This window comes from Chenopodium quinoa, unplaced genomic scaffold (assembly GCF_001683475.1).
Source record: "Chenopodium quinoa cultivar QQ74 unplaced genomic scaffold, ASM168347v1, whole genome shotgun sequence".
NCBI classification, from domain to species: Eukaryota; Viridiplantae; Streptophyta; class Magnoliopsida; order Caryophyllales; family Amaranthaceae; genus Chenopodium; species Chenopodium quinoa.
The window spans coordinates 10,046,874-10,064,291 of NW_018743331.1; the positions used below are offsets into that span (position 1 = coordinate 10,046,874).

Here is a 17,418-nt window from a genome sequence, read left to right on the forward strand (position 1 = left end):
CCTCACACATAGGCGGCAGGTCCTTGGCAAGAAGAACCAGGCGGCAGGGTTACTTTTGGCCCACTCTTGAGGCAGACGCCATGGATTTGGTAAAACGGTGTGACAAATGCCAAAAGTTCGCCCGGCTGATACATCGACCGGCAACTGACTTGACAGCCATCCATAGTCCGGTTCCGTTCGCAAAATGGGGCATGGACATCTTGGGTCCCTATACGCCTGCCACAGGCGGTCGTCGATACATTTTGGTGGCAGTAGATTACTTCACCAAATGGGTTGAAGCAGAGGCGGTCAAAGGCATAAAAACAAAAGACGTGATCTCCTTCATTTGGAGAAATGTCATCACCCGGTTTGGGGTTCCAATGTCTATGGTCTTTGATAATGGACCTCAATTCGAAACGCCTGTCCTCAAGAGCTGGTTGGGAGATCAAGGAATCTCCCATTGTTTTTCATCAGTTGGCCGTCCTCAGGCAAACGGCCAAGTTGAGGCCTTCAATAAACTGATCTCAGACGGTATAAAGAAGAAGGTGGAAAGAGCCGGTGGACTATGGGCAGAGGAACTACCTCATGTCCTTTGGGCCATCCGGACCATTGAAAAAGGGGCAACCGGTGAAACCCCATTTCTCATGACATACGGCACTAAGGCGGTGCTCCCCATTGAACATTGTGAGCCAACGCTTCGCATCATACTATATGATGAGGCAGCCAACTGGGAAGCCATGCGGCTTGCACTGGATGCCCTCCCAGAGCGAAGGGGCAACGCAGCTTTGCGCCATGAGATTTACCGCCTGAGAATGACACGAGCCTACAACAAGCGGGTTCACAAACGGCCCCTGAAAGTAGGAGATTTTGTGCTTCGCAAAATGGAAGCAATCGGTAGGGCCAATGAACAAGGCAAACTGACTCCAAATTGGGAGGGACCCTACCGGATATTTGAAGAAGTACGAGACAGCACATACCGCCTGGAAGCCCCAGACGGTAGAAAACTGCCTAGAACTTGGAATGTAGATAATCTCAAAAAGTACTACTTCTAGATATTGTATAGTTTTTGTATATTTCTATATGATTAATGAGAAAAATTTACTACATATAGTGCTTACATGCGCCATGTCTTGTGCTTAACACAAGCGGCACCCTTTACTTGTTTCCCATGTGCCCTGTCTTGTGCCCAACACAAGCGGGCCCGGAAATTTAATGAATCAGCCGGTGACGCCCATTTGGGTGAATTCATCGAGAGAACATCTCCCATTTGGGTGGAAAATTGTTCTAGTGATCAAAAATCAGCCGACCCTAACCGCCTGATTGATCCATAGCACCAAAGAATTGCGGGTTAGCATTCCCAATCATGGATTCGGCCCCCTCTTTGGATCGAGTACCATTTAAGGCTGATCTCAAAACAGACATCCGGTACCTAATATCCCGCCTAATCGACTAAAAGAAGGCAGGCAGGCAAGCATCTGGGTTAGGCCAAGAATTTATGAAGGGTGTTCTTGCGAAAACCCAACCGGCAACTGTTACAAACGGTTGATACTTAGCACTTAGCTAAAATATTAGCATTTGCGTTATAGCATATGGATAGCCGCCTGACACCATTTCGTCTATACCAGTCTCCTATCCAGGGGCAATTACCTACCCTAACCCCAACGAGTCATGAGGAAAAACATTCATGGTTTACACAAGGATGGTTTACACAAGGCAAAAAATAGAGTTGCTTGAAATAGAGTTGCTTGCGAAGACTCAGACGGGTAATTGTACCGCCTGGGTTCTCTTGTCTACCCTCGCAAATTTCTTTGCCTACCTTCACAAATTTCTTTACCTAGTTTGCGAAGATTCAGACAGTAATGGTACCGCCTGGGTTCTCTTGTCTACCCTCGCAAATTTCTTTGCCTACCTTCACAAATTTCTTTGCCTAGCTTGCGAAGACACAGACGGCGGTTATGCCGGCTGGGTTTTCTTGGCTATCCTTGTAAAATTATCAAAGCAAGAAAGATGCGACATTCAAAACAGCAGAAAGGAAAAGAAGCAAATTCATTCAAAATCGGACCAACCGGTTGAAATATAGTAGAAATAACCGGCATAGCCGGTGAAAATGTTAAAATTGTTTACAAAATAAACCGGCACAGCCGGTGAAAATATCAGTGCTCGAAATAGAAGACAATAGCAGAGTAATCCGACCCTTCCGGCGCTATTACAAGATAATGCACGGTGCTCAGGCCGGGAGGTCGTTGCTACTCTACATTCACTGTAACCCGGTCGCCCTGAGCTTGGCTCCCTTCCGGATGAGCTGGGTCGGTGCTGGGGACGGAGCCGGGATCCTCATCCTCGACTGTCGTCTCCAAAGCAGCCGCTTCCGCCTGCATTCGCTGGAACTCGGCTTCCACCCATTGCTCATACGGTCCGGGCCCCGGCTGGCCCTCCTCTTCAGCCAGAATGGCCAGGTCTGCATACTTATAGGCGAGCTCCCAGACGTTGTAGTCTGCACCCGGGTGGATGACGGAGAACGCCCTCTTCATTCTATTTTGGCAGTCCTGCTCATTCTCCTCTATGAGTCGGCTCTGATCAGCCTCTAGAGTGGACTGGAAATTGCGCTGAGCATCGGCAGCCTCCTTGCTGACCAGGCGGTCATTCTCTAATTGCAGCCGTTTGCTGCTCTTCTCCGCCTGGTCGAGCCGCTTGAGGGGCTTTTCATGCTTTTTCAGCTCCTCTTCAGCGTTATCCAGGGCCGCCTAGAGGTTGTCCATTTTGAGCTTTTGCTCCGAGAGGGCCTTTTGGAGGGACTTGAGCTGATCCGCCTGTTGCATGATTATAGCTTTAGTCTCTAAGTCATGCACAATCATTGAATAATGAGCAACGCTATGCGCGTCATCCGCAGAACGTTTGGCTCTTCTTACCTCTTCCTGTTTGCGGATGTAGGCCCTCTTAAGCCCCTCCACGCGGAGCAATGCCTGCAACAATAACACAACCGGTATTAGTTGAAAGACCGGATGGGTTTATTACAAATTATATGCCGGGTGGGTACTCGGTGACTTACATCGGCCAGGTCGACCATAACCCGGTCGGCATTGAAGGTATTGATTCCAGGAATCGCCTCCTTCTCGTCCCGGGGGACGGCTTTCAGCATGGCCCGGGCGTATTGAGCAGCGTCCGGCCAGCGTGGTGAGTTATCTGCACCAGAAACAGACGGTGAGAATGCTGCGTACGCTCCACCAACGGACAGCCGGCTGATCGGTGAATCTCCCGACTGCGAAGAGGAGTACGATTTTACCCGCATGGGTATGTCGAGCAATGTGAGATCGAAAGGGTTTGTACCTTTTTGGGAAGCCTTTTGGCTTCTAGAAGCAGATGGACCAGTTGCGGTCCTTATGGGAGTGGCCTCTATGACCTTCTCAATATTAGACCCGCCAGGGGTCTTTATTGATTTACTGCCGGTAGTAGCCCGGTCGGTAGAAGCAGTTCTCAGCACCTTGAGTGCCGGTTCCTCAATAGACGGCCTTTGCCGGATCTGTTTTTGTAAAGAACAGGGAATAACACCGTCCTGAAACAAGACCACAAGCGGTTAGATGAATAACTAGCCAAAACAACATCAAAGTTAATCATAGAGAAGGTCAGGCGGTCTAACCTTTTTAGCCGCCTGAGCGGCAAGTTTCTTCTCCAGATTTTCCTTGCGGATATCTGAAGCCTTCCTTGCGGGTGTCTTGGCGGAAGGTATCATTTTCTTAGCTTCTTCTGCAAAACGAAAATACATCCGGTCAGAAATATGAATTTTACATTGCAATCAAGAGAAAAGGGGGCAGCCGGCAACAAAATTAACCGGCTAGGGTTCGTAACCTTTGGTTTTCCACATTTTGCTAAGCCCGCAGGCGGACAAGAAACACTCGTCCTTGAAAAATTCGTATTTGGGCACCCAGTTCTTGGGTACCCTTATTATCTCTTCGGATGTGAGAGAGGTGGAGGTCAGTTCGAAGAACCAGAGTCCAGAATGGCCACCCTGTCGGTATCAGGAACAGGGGGCAGCCGACACTTCTGCCCCAAAAGCTCTAGCTTCCGGTTGTAGGTCTGGTACTCCTTGTTCTCCTCTTCAGACGGAGCTTTGACCAGGTAGAACCGGTTCTTCTAGTCCGACCATTTGGACGGCTTGCCCAAGGTCATCATATATTTGGGGCGAGTAGTCAAGGTATACCAGGCCCTCCAGCCGCCTGGGCTCCGGCTCAAATAGTGCATATGGGCAAACGCCTCCCAGCCGGGGTTGAGATCCTGCATCTCGCAGGCGGCGATGTACCCTAAAATGTTCACCCAAGAATTCGGGGTGAGTTGCCAAATGCCTAGGCCATACCCCCTAAGTATGGCCTTAATTGTGTGGTGAAGGGGGAAGCGGACGCCGGCTAGGAAAGCCGCTTCGTAGCATCCAAACCAGCTGTTAGCGTTAGGCTGGTCATCTTCCCATACAACCGTCCCAAACTCCCCCGGCACGGTCATCTTGTATCCTTCACCAAGCGGCCGCCTGGTGATAAAGTCTTGAAGAGAAGACCACATGAGGGCACGGTCCCTCAAGGAGACGGCGATCATGAGAGGATCGTTTCTGCTTTGCCATGAAGGCCTCTCCGCCTCCTCGCTATCTTCTGATACGGTTAAGTAGCTGGAGCTACTGCTTTCAACCCGACCGTCATCAGAGCCGGCTGGGGAGTTGGGAGCGTCATTGGCAGCTCCTGGCTGCTCAGCCTCCTCAGCCGGAGAGGTCTCCTCGTTGTAGGAGCCTAGAATGCTATCGCTTGGGGTGGCGGGGGTACCGCCGGATGATTCTCTAACCTCCCCGTCTGGTCCTCGAATTTTTGGCGATAACTCGTTCGAGTCCCCGCCTCTGTAATTGGGGTCCATTGCTGTTCCCCTAATTCTGGCCATGGTGTCCTGCACAGAGACGGAGTCGGTCGATACAGGCGTTGAAAAGGGGAAATTCCAAAGATCAGAGGCGGCAGATCCAGTTCTAGACTCAGCCGTACTAATTGACCGGCTGAGTTCACAACTATGGTCCGGGTATGGGTATAAAGGGTCCATCTACCTAGGGGACTTATAAACAAAAATGCAAGCAAAAGACGCAAACGAAAATACATGGAAAAACAAGAAAGAATAGAGACGGTACCTAGAGTAAAGTGTTGAAAACCTCAAGAAATTTCTTGGGGATGCTTGCGAAGACACAGGCGATTTGAATACCGGCTGGGTTATATGAGGTACCCTCACAAAAATCTTTTGCTTGCTTGCTACTGCACAGGCGGTCTAATACCGGCTGCTCGTAAACTATGAAGTCTCCGTGTGCTCTGAATTTCAAGTACCGGATGCTCTGAAATGCCGGATGCTCTCAAAATTCAAAAAATTTCACGAAGTTTGTAAATGAGGCTTCGTGTGCTTCCTCCCCTATTTATAGGGTTTGTTTCGGAAGGCGAAGGGGTGCGACCCTTCCCCTTCTGCTTTTCCCCCTTCAGTTAGAATTTGAAGGGGTTCAAAAAAAAAAAATAAAAAATAAAAAAAAAAAAAATTTCGTCAACTCTCTTCTCAGGTGCCACATGGCACCTTGCCACGTCAGCGCCTGAGAGGGGCAAATGTTTGGGGTAAAATTACCCCAGCCACGTGGCCCAATGGCTGAGCAACACGTGGCACCTTGCCATTGGTCAGCAGGACTCCAATCCCCTACTGACACGTGTCCTAGGAACCCTAAATGGGGAACCAATGCTCCCCACTATAAATAGTGGGAGAGTCCTCATTAATGGGGCATTCAATTCCTTCCAATAGCATTCAAGGACAACACTTACAATCCATTGGCATTCAATACTATCATAAATACATTTTACACTAAAATCGGGCAATCTTAATTGCGGAATTCTCCCATTACGCGAGAAGTAATTACTCTTTTACGCACTTTCTTCCTCCCGTACATCACTGACTTGATCGTCGGAGGCGGAGCTCCACCCAACCGGAGTCTTCGTGGTTTTGCAGGTACAGGCGGTCGAAGGGCATTCTTGGAATTGTAACTCTCCCGCAGGACACATAAAAAAACCCCGAAACAAGAAGTACCTCAAAATTCCAACCATAATTGGAAAATCAAAAAAGATGGTCTTCGCAGCGCTCAAGGACAGAATTTGGAAGAAACTATCGAGGTGGAAGGAAAAATTATTATCAAGAGCAGAGAAGGAAATTCTCCTTAAATCTTTTATACAGGAAATCCCGACATACATCATAGGGGTATACAAAATTCCGGCAGGAGTGATTGATGAGATTCATTCGATGATGGCTCGGTTTTGGTGGGGTAAGAAGCGGAACGAAAAGGGTGCACTGGAAGAGTTGGAAAGATTTATGTACCCCTAAATGTCTTGGGGGTATGGGCTTTAGAGATTTAAAAGTGTTTAATGATGCCCTTCTTGGTTGTCGGGCTTAGCGAATTGCAAGTAGCCCGGACTCACTTTTAAATAAGGTGTTAAGTGCAAAATACTATGCAAGGAAGAACTTCTTGGAAGCTATGTTAGGTTTTGGGGGCAGCTTTTCATGGCGCAGCATTTGGGCCTCGAAGACTCTTATCAAGGAGGGTATGCTCTGGAAAATAGGAAATGGGGCGTCGGTCAAAATTTGGAGTTCATCATGGATTGACAATGGTGAAATTGAAAGCCAATTTATTTCTACCCCCATTAATGAAGATGTCTCCCTAGTAAGTAACTTGATTGACCACAACAGTAGAGAATGGAATGTGCCGTTAATTGAAAGCATTTTCAACGATGAGGATACTCGTAGCATCCTTTCCATTCCCTTGAGCTCCAAAACAAACCCAGATTCCATAATGTGGGCTTTCTCAATGGATGGTCGATACTCGGTGAAAAAGGCATACATGATTGGTAAGTCCTGCAATCTAGACCAATTTCACAAGTCTTGGGTGGATATTGGGAAGCTTGAGGTCACTCTGAAGGTCCGTCATTTCTTATGGAGAATTTGCACTGGAACTCTATACGTTCAAGCCTACTTAAAGTACAGGCATATGACCGATCTTAAGGACTGTCCGTGGTGCGCTGGTTGTCCTGATACCGTACAGCATGCTCTATTTGATTCTCACACTGTTCGTGAGCTCTAGATCGAGTGTGATTGTACGGAAATGTCATTCTGGCCAACAGGTATGTCCTTCTTGGATTTAATTGAATCGTGGAGCAAGCGGGATTCCAAGAAGGTATGTCGAGGGGTCATCTTAATATGGAACTTATGGACTAGAAGAAATGAGCTGATTTTAAATGGAAAGGAGATGTACCATGCGATGATCGTTGATAGAGTTTTCCGCCTCGCTGCTGATTGTTGCACCTATGCGAGTAAAATTTACGGTGGAATCAAGAAGAACTCCTACTCTAGTCAGAAAATTTGGAAGGTGCCTCCTGAGGGAACAGTCAAGGTAAATTGTGATGTGTCATTATGTGTGGATGGGAGGGTTGGTTTAGGAGTTGTTGCCAGAGATTGGAAAGGAGATGTCCTATTTGCAGTTACCAGTCGAACAAGAGCTCATTGGGCCCCCATTATAGCCGAGGTGAACGCTACTTCCTTGGCCATCAGACTTGCTAAACAACATGGGCTGTCCGACATCATCATTGAAGCAGATAACCAAGTTCTCATCAACCGTCTCTGCAAAGCCTCAATCTTCTTCACTGACCTCGACTCTATTATCGACTATATTTTATCTTCTTGTGTCTATTTTTATAATGTTATTTGAAGTTATGTTAAACGGGATGGGAATGTATTTGCACACAATCTTGCCCGTGTCCGATCGTTTGGTGTAGAGCAAATTTGGGAGAACCATTGTCCTTGTGAGGTTTCTCCGTATGTATTGATGGACAAATTATCAATATAATGCACCTTTTGACGGTTTCTAAAATTAAAAAAAAAACTTTTGGTTTGAGTTAGTACAAATTTCGGATCAATTCCTAATTTGTTTTCTGGAGCTGGATCAGAGGTGGATCAATTTTGTCTGATCTATTTAAATATGAATATCTATCGTTCACGATTAAAGCATTGAGTTCATTCAACCAAAGAGTAAAGTCAAAATTATCTTGTCATTGAGTCAATCTCATTCTCATGCTAATAAAACACAGTACACTCTTTGCCCAAAGAGGCTGCATTTCTTCATTTTTCAACAAGTTAATCCTCTTTTATACAACTCTAACTCCCCACATTCTTCCAAACTGTCATCATCTTAAACAACATGACTATTCCAAAAGGCAGAACATTGATCAATCAGTTGCACAAAAGAATTCTCAAATCACCCAATTCGGAAGATGTGGTTCTACCCACGAAGCAGAAATGGTGTTCAATGGTATGCCTGTTAAAAATATCATTACTTGGACAGCTTTGCTCACGGTATATGCAGAAAATGGGCAACTTGTGAATGCACGGAAGGTGTTCGATGAAATGCCGCAACGAAATATTGCATCTTGGAATGCGATGATCACTGGTTATGTGAGGAATGGTGTGGGAGTTCGTGAAGCTTGTGAGTTGTTTAATAGGATGCCGGAACGAAATGCAGTGTCTTATGCTGCCATGATCACTGGTTTCGCTCGTGCTTTTATGTTCGAGGAGGCGGAGAGATTGTACAATAATATGCCAAGAACTTGGCGTGACCCCGTTAGTTCTAATGCTTTGATTTGTGGGTATTTAAAGGCAGGTGAATTAAATGAAGCTTTTCGGGTTTTCTCGGGGATGGTGGAAAAAGATGTTGTTTCTTGGACGTCAATGGTAGATGGGTATTGTAGAAAAGGATATATAGAGGATGCTAGAGAATTGTTCAATATGATGCCTGTGAAGAATGTAGTTTCTTGGACAGCAATGATTAGAGGGCATATGAAGGGTGGAAATTTCAGAGATGGGTTTCTTCTGTTTTTGTCTATGAAAAGGGATGAGATTGTGAGGGTTAATTCTATGACTTTAACCACAGTTATTGAAGCTTGTGCTAACAATGACCGATATGAAGAAGCTTGTCAATCCCACGGTTTAGGTTTCCGCATGGGATTTGAGTGTGATCCAATATTATGCAATGCTCTCATCAATATGTATGGTAAATTTGGCTGTCTAGAAACTGCCATTAAGCTGTTCAATCATATGAGCAAGAAAGATATAGTTTCTTGGAATTCCATGATTTCATCCTATGTTCATGCTAATCAGGTTGACGAAGCTTATAGTCTTTTTCAAAATATGCCAAGAAGGGATATTTATTCTTGGACAACTATGATTGGAGGGTTTTGTGGAAAAGGTGATATGGCAAAATCAATCCAATTGTTTGACATGATGCCACATAAGGATGATGTTGCTTGGACTGCTGTTATTTCCGGCTTGGTTAACAGTGAGAGACCTACCGAAGCTATTCATTGGTACATTAGGATGACTCGAGGATCCTTCAGACCAAATGTTCTTACTATGAGCAGTGTGATCAGTGCTGCTGCTGGTTTAGCCAATTTAATCATTGGCTTGCAACTTCATGCTCATGTTGTGAAGATGGAAATGGAGCTTGATTTGTCAATTCATAATTCCTTGGTGACAATGTACTCGAAATGTGGACATGTTTCTGATGCATATCGTGTCTTCATGAAAATTGCTTCACCAAATGTCATTTCATTTAATTCGATGATCACAGGCTATGCTTTTCATGGTCTTGGACAAGAATCACTTCGGTTATTTGAACAAATGGAGAAAAAGGGGCTGGAACCTAATGAAATTACCTTCCTTGGTGTTCTTTCTGCCTGCACGCACTTGGGTTTAGTTCAAAAAGGACAAGAGTATTTCAAATTGATGAAATCAGCCTACCATATAGAGCCAGGGCCTGATCACTATGCATGCATGATTGATCTTCTTGGCCGAGCAGGATTACTTGACCAAGCAGTTAATGTTATCCATTCAATGCCATTTGAACCTCATGCTGGAGTTTGGGGAGCGCTTCAGGGTGCAGCACAGTCCCACTTGCGTATTGATGTTGCAAAGCTTGCAGCTAAAGAAATTTTGAGACTGGAACCAAATAACACAACCCCACATGTGGTCTTGTCGAAAATATTTTCAATTTTAGGAGAAAAGGAGACGGAAGAGGTTAGACAGACGCAAAAATTAAAGGGTAAAACTCCAGGCTGTAGTTGGGTTTTGGTGACAGGAAATAGTAATTAGTTTGTGTTGGAGATGAACCTTGCATGAATCATGAATGTGATGTACTGGGGGGCAGACATCTCAGATATGTTTGGTCTGTGGGTTTCATCCGGGTTGATCATTATAGATTTATGATAGGAAGATGAACTTGAGTAGTCAAGGTGCTTTACTGTATATCAGGAGGTATTGCTGAATTACACCTTTCAAATTTATTACATACATGACTTGAAAGGTTGACTCATAGTGCTCAATTGGCAAGACGGCTTCTGCGTCGTACGTCATAAGAAACGGGGTTTCACCGGTTGCCCCTTTTTCAGTTGTTCAGATGGTCCATAAGACATGAGGTAATTCATCTGCCCATAGACCGCCAGCCCTTTCAATTTTCTTCTTAATGCCGTCTGAGATGAGCTTGTTGAAGGCTTTAACCTGGCCGTTTGCTTGGGGACGGCCGACTGATGCGAAGCAATGTGAGATCCCTTGATCTCCCAACCAATTCTTGAGGGTAGGCGTCTCAAACTGAGGGCCATTGTCAAAGACCATAGACATAGGTATCCCAAACTGGGTGATAATATTTCTCCAAATGAAGGAGATGACATCCTTTGTCTTTATGCCCTTGACCGCCTCTGCTTCTACTCATTTGGTGAAGTAGTCAACAACAAATAGAACATATCGCCGTTCACCTGTAGCATGCGTATATGGACCCATAATGTCCATGCCCCATTTGGCAAATGGTACTGGGCTGAAATAGCCGTCAGATCAGTAGTCAGACGGTGTATGAATTTGCTAAATCTTTGACACTTATCACATTTCTTTTTGATTGCTTGGAAGAATTAGAGGCACTTGTCTCCTGACCGGCTGAGGAATCTCCCCAATGCCGCCAGTTAATTTTTGTACTTCTTTGACAGTGCGGGGTGACTTCATGTCAATAACCACCTGTATCTTCTTTGGGTTGGCCTCTATTCCCCTTTGATCAATCAGAAATCCGAGAAACTTCCCACACTCAACACCAAAGACACACTTCTTGGGATTAAGCATGACCTTGTACCGCCTGAGGGTGGTGAAGGTTTCTCGAAGGTCAGCAAGGTGATCCGTCTGTAGCTTGGATTTGATTATCATGTCATCAATGTACGCCTCTACATTCCTCCCAGTTTGATTAATGAAGATTGTATTAATCATTCGTTGTAAGGTAGCAGGCGCATTTTTCAACCCAAACGGCATCACAGTATAACAGAATAACCCTTGATCAGTGACGAATGCCGTCTTCTCTTAATCTTTTTTCCACAAGGGTATCTGATGAAAGCCTGAGTAGGCGTCCATAAATCTCATCAAGGCATGACCGGCTGCAGAGTCGACCCTGTCGATCTTTGGATGGGGATAACTATCCTTCGGACATGCTTTGTTCACATCAGTGTAGTCAACACACATCTGTAAAGTGCCATTCGGCTTTTTTACAAGAACAACATTTGCAACCCATTCCGAAAAGTAACATTGCCGAAAGAACACAGCATCCAACAGCTTCTTTACTTCGGCGGCTGCCGCCTGACTTCTTTCCTCACCGTGGTTCCTTTTCTTTTGCCTAACCGGCTTCTTCTTGGGATCCACGACAAGTTTATGAACAGCTAGATCCGGGCTGATGCCTGGCATCTCTTCTACTTCAAAGACAAAGATGTCTTGGAATTCTTTCAATAGGTTGTGCAAGTTTGCACCCAACCTCACAAAAGCAATCGTCCCGACCTTAACAGTTCGATCTGGACGTGTGTCATCCAGAACGATATCAATGTCTTCACCAGCCGTCTCACCGTTCCCCAGTCAGTGATTGCTATTGCTTCTCTTTTTTCACGGCCACCAACTGGTCGGCCTTTCTTTTTTTGTCGGCTGCTATTGGAGCAGGCGCGACTTCCTTGACCTCATCAAGGTCTATAGGCTCTTCACCATGGTCGGATGCGGCCACAGTAGGATTGACGTCTGAGAGGTAACACTCTCTTGCCGTCTTCTGATTCCCATTCAAGGAACCTACAGACCCGTCATCCTTTTCGAATTTCAGTAGCATAAGGGATGGAATGATGACGGCCTTGGATTTATTCAGTGTTGGACAGCCTAATATCAGATTGTAGGCGGTCAACTCCTCAACGACTAAGAACCGAACTACCATGTGGCGTCCTTCTCCCTTCTCCCCTAACCTGATGGGTAGGTCAATCCTCCCTACCGGATGCACTACTCCACCCCCAAAACCAACTAAGGGGTGAGTTACTTTGTGTATACTGCCGAGCTTGTACTTGAGCTTTACCAAGCACTTATGGCTGATCAAGTCAGACGAGCTCCCGATGTCAATAAGGATCCGACCTACCTTTTGGTTGACCACTTTGCATGCAATGACTATGGGATCATCATGCGTCCGCCTGACCTTGCCCCTGTCCTTCTCAGTGATGATGACCTCAGGAAAGGTGTCTTTTGACGCCTGGCCCTTACCAATTGAGTTGACATCCAACCGATATAGTCTTTGGTGCCCCGGATGGTTGGACCTCCTCCAGCAAAACCGCCTGCTATTGTATAGATCGGCTCTTCTTTAGTGTCCGAACTATTGGCAGGTTGGGCCGCCTTTTTGGACGGCTGTCCATTGTTTGTCCTCAGGGTCACCTTGGACTTCAGAATGTAGGACTTCAGCACCCCAGCACCCCTTTATCAGCCACCCCTTTATTAGCCAAACGGTCCAACAATCGTTTGAGGCTATAACAATCGTTGGTGTAATGGTCTATGTCCTCATGGAAATGACAATATTTGTTCTTGTTCCGATTTTTGACGGAACCTTTCATTGCAGCCGGTTTCTCAATAGTCACCCGGTCTTTGTTTTGATCTCCATGAGGATGGAGTAGCAGTCCTTGTTAAACTCATACTTACAAACGTACGGTTTAAACTCTTTTTCTTTTTTTTTTTTTTTTTTTTTTTTTTTCTGAAAGGGCTGTTCAGAGTCCCAAACTTCTTTTCTCTTCTTACTCTCTTCTTTTTAAGCCGGCTTAGCAAGCCAACTCTCTTTTTTGTCGAACTTCTTAGGGTCTGACTGTTTACTAATGGCGCAAAGTTCAATTGCCTGCATATAGGCTTCCGCCTCCATCAAAACTTCTTGGACGGTAGCAACCCTCTTTCTGACGAGGTCGAACTTAAAGGTCGACCCGTCCTTCTGACCTTTAAAGAAGTCTGTGTAAACCACTTCGTCAGACAGCCCTTGAATCTGAATTCTCATCAGATTGAACCGCCTGACATAAGACCTAAGCCCTTCTCTATCTCCCTGGTATATGGCACCCAAGTCAAGTCTTGTTTTCTTAGCAGGGATGTTCATAGAGAAGTTAGAAGCAAACAAGTACGCAAGCGTCTTGAAGCTATTGATGCAGCCGGCTAGCAGATTGCCAAACCATCGTTGGGCAATGCCCTTCAATGTAGCCGGGAAGCAGCAGCACCAGGTGACATCATCCAACCCCTGTAAGTACATGAGGTTGGTGTAGGCCATCAGGTGTGGTACCATCATAAGTACCCACCAACACATTCTTAACCTTAGCTGGTTGTGCCGCCTCGGTTATTTCCTTGGAGAATGCAGAAGGCTGTTCTCTAATTTTGAGCAGACGAAGCTGCCAGTCTAAAGGTTGGACATTCTGCGCCACCTGACCCCCAAATAGAGCCGGCTCCGTATATGGTTGCCCACACGGCATGTATGGCTGCAGAGGCGCATACGGAGCCGAATGTAGTGTGAACGGACAAGCCACCTGACTGACTCTCTCGGTTTGATTGCTGAATACCTCATTGAGGTATTTTGAAAGCTGTCCGGGTAAGACGACGTTGAACCCGACTTAGACAGTTGTTGACATTTCCTCTACTGGATTAACATCCGGGCATCAGATTAAGCCTTCTTTGATCCATCCGGCTAAACATGCCGGATGGCCTTCCTTTTCCCTATTTCAGGGAATCGGATCTTGGACAGATCAATCACGGGCCGGTTCCCCTCCTTTGGTTTAGGATGCGGAGTAGGCACACAGTCCTTGACCGGTTTTTTCTTCTCTGGGGGAGAAGGTTTCTTGGCCGACTAACCCCTGCTGGAGCCAACCGTCTTCTTGTTGATCAAGTTCTTGATTTCCCCTTTAAAACTTGTCATGAATTTTATGAGTTCGTCTCTAGTAACAAGGGCTGCGCCTTTTGCCGCCTGGGGTTGTTAAGACGGCTGACCGACTGTCTCACTTGGACCAACTTGCTCTTTGCCCCATTCCCTTGTTTCCATGGGACGGGTGCACCTGGGTTCTGAGTGACCCTTTTGGGCCACATAGGTTTCGACATCAAAGTCGTCACCACTGTCTTGGCCTGAATAGATCTCAACCTCGACCGTAGGCCGTTTCTTGTTAGCAGGCGGTACAAACTCATGTGAAGCCTCTTAGAAGTACTCTCCCCACATACGGCGCCAAATGTTTCGGGTTTTCTGTGTCACTCGGGAGAATTACAATTCCAAGACTGAATTCTGGGCGCCTGTACCTGCAAAGCAACAAAGATTCTGGTGGGGTGGAGTTCCGCCTCCGACGATCAAGTTAGAACGTGTTCGGATGATGTAAAAAGTGCAGAAAGTAAAGTATCTTCTCGGATTCCGAGATCGAGGGTATTCTCTGAGGTGAGAGGTAAATATCTACAATTAATGATTGCTCTGTTTTCAGTGAATATTTGTGAATGTGTCCCCAGGTGGGAACATCTCCCTATTTATAGGGTCTTAGGATGCGCGCCGTCATTCCGCTATCCCGGTAATTGGGCTAAGAAGGCCGTCTTTTTCCCAATGATTGGGGATGCCACATGTCAGCAGAGGATTGGTTCATTTTAAACCTCTCTTAAGGTGACATGTGTCACCATTTTATTGGGCCACGTGACCTTGGGTATTTTTACCCAAAACAACTTTGACTAATGATATATTTGCTTATCAATGCACAACTTGCCAATGCACAACTTTAACTAATGATATCTTTACTTATCAATTAGTATAAATCATAAAAAAATGATATTTGGAAATTATGCTATAAGTTTATTTTAGCAAGTCTCATTAATTATATTTTATCTTACGTATAAAGCACAAAAATTGGTCAAAGTGGTGCATGTAAATAATGTCAAAGTCAAAATGGGGCACTTAAATAAAAACGGAGGGTGTATTTATCTTATCTCACCTCCAATTGACAGTTGAGAGTTTTACCACGTTTTTCGGGGACAGTCTAGCTTTGGAGGTGAGAAGAGTTGAGAACAAAGTGGCGAACAAATGTGTAACGCGTGGGAATCTGCCGAACAGTTTGTGCCAAATCCTGAATAAAGCTAAAAAGCGTTGTTTGATGAGCCTGCACGCAAAAAGAAGCAACAACGCCTTTTGGCGAAGGGTCTTCCAAGCCTTGAGATCTCGGAGTGCTGCCCGCTATCTCGCCCAGGAGGTGAATAGAGTTGAGAACATAGTGGTGAACGGGTCTCCCCTTCATCCGTAGTATCTCCTCGGAACAAGCCCTGTGCTTTTTTGAAAAGATTAGGTTCAATATTTTTTGAAGAATTCTTTACAGAGGATGAAAATTACTTTTAAATTAATTTTGAACCCACTATCCTTATTTTATTATTTTTATTCCCCAACTAATGTCACTTACATAATATTTTAACAAATTCAACTCAACGACCTAAAATTTCGTGCCAGTCAAAGTGTTGTGTTAAAAAAAAAATAGAGGGAATAACTTTATAATTCAACTTCACTCTACACCTTGATATGGAAGTGCTGATGGACTATCATTCCTTCCCTCTCTTGTAAAACTTGTTTTAGAGAGGCTATTCAAGTTGAACAGATGGAGAAGAGGGAAAATAGGGGTGGGAATTTCATCCTCGTCAGCTCTGCGATCATAGTAGCAGCGCAAGGACTACCACGTTTTTTTATTTGACATCACTGGCAATTTGGCATATGCAGTTCCGTGGAGCTGATATGTGTTATGGTGTATCCCAATGTCTAAGGCATAAATTTCAAACATTTTCAAATTTCAATGGAAGACTACAAATAGAATCACTAGAAGGGATGAGAACTAGGAGAGGTTCCTCTCTCTTAGGCATATGCTTCCTGTAATGACATTGACAATTGTTTCAGGGTTTTTTGATGTCCCGCGGGAGAGTTACAATTCCGGGACTGGATCCGCGCGCCTGTACCTGCAAAACAACGGAAACTCCGGTTGGTGGGAGCTCCGCCTCCAACGATCAAGTTAGAACGTGTTTAAGGAGTATAAAAGGTGCGGAAAGTAAAGGTGATCTGGTTCCTCCTCGGAGAGGAGTAATCAAGCTAAGTAAGGTCTAGCAATAAGTATGCACGTGGGGTAATCTCTGAATGAGTTGAATTTAAAAAAAACTGTTTAATGGAGGCTAATTATCTATTTATATAGCCTCGAAGTACGTGCCCAATACTAGGTTAAATGGTAAGCCTAGGACTGATTGGGCTTGCCTTGGGATTCGGGCCTTGTTGGCCGTTTTCCAGGTTAGCAACCTTATGTGCCACGTGGCATGGCCTAGTTGGTCCATGTTGGACCTCTTGGAATATGACACATGGCAGCTCCTGATTGGTCCACGTGGCTGACACGTGGCAGGTGCTGATTGGACCACGTGGCGGGGAAAAATCCCTTAAACATTTGCCCCTCACAGGAGTCACGTGACTTGTCACGTGATGCCTGTGACAGGTGTCGACTCATAACCAGGCGACGGCCTGTGGTAGGCCGTCTGATTTTTCCCGCCTATTTTTGAATTTAGAGTGTGACCCTTCAAATTCTTGGATAACCAAAGGGCATTTGACCAAAGTCTAGTTCACATTTGTGAACTTTGCAAGAGAACTCGGAACCCTGAACTTGTGCTCTGAGACTTCTGGACGACTGATAATCGACCGACTGTTTACGCTAGCCGACTGTTTGTGGTGACCGGCTGCTTAAGACTTCCATCTCCTTTTCTCAGAAAACACACTTCAGGTAACCGTCTATTTTGCTCTTTTCATTTCTTTGCATTTTTCTTTTTGAAAATATGGTATCCCAAAAGCACCCGACACGATCTAAGGTAGTGATTAGTCGGTCACCGGGGACGGCTGAAACTAGGACTAGGAGTGCCGCCTGCCCCTTTTTGGACCAATCTCTGCCCTGTGCTCCAAGTCCGACTATCTCTGTGTCTGTGCAGGACACTATGGCCAAAACAAAAGGGACGGTCAGATATACAAATTCAAACGGCTGCTCATATTATGTTCAGATGAGC

The 17,418-nt window shown here is 45.5% G+C and overlaps 2 protein-coding genes across 2 annotated transcripts; both read left to right on the forward strand.

Annotated features, from left to right (window-relative positions):
• The first annotated feature begins 7,129 nt into the window (after positions 1-7,129).
• On the forward strand, positions 7,130-7,732 carry LOC110737630. Its single transcript, XM_021917961.1, has one exon. The coding sequence runs from the start codon at positions 7,130-7,132 to the stop codon at positions 7,730-7,732; it is 603 nt and encodes a 200-aa protein (XP_021773653.1).
• Positions 7,733-8,093: 361 nt separating this feature from the next.
• Positions 8,094-10,496, forward strand: LOC110737524 (pentatricopeptide repeat-containing protein At1g53600, mitochondrial-like). The gene has a single exon (XM_021917872.1). It carries the CDS (start codon positions 8,095-8,097, stop codon positions 10,165-10,167), a length of 2,073 nt encoding a protein of 690 aa, XP_021773564.1. The 5' UTR covers position 8,094; the 3' UTR covers positions 10,168-10,496.
• The last annotated feature ends 6,922 nt before the right edge of the window (positions 10,497-17,418 follow it).

Coding starts and splice junctions, on each gene's coding strand:
- LOC110737630 (XM_021917961.1), top strand. CDS start 7,130: ATGTCATTCTGGCCAACAGGTATGTCCTTCTTGGATTTAATTGAATCG.
- LOC110737524 (XM_021917872.1), top strand. CDS start 8,095: ATGCTAATAAAACACAGTACACTCTTTGCCCAAAGAGGCTGCATTTCT.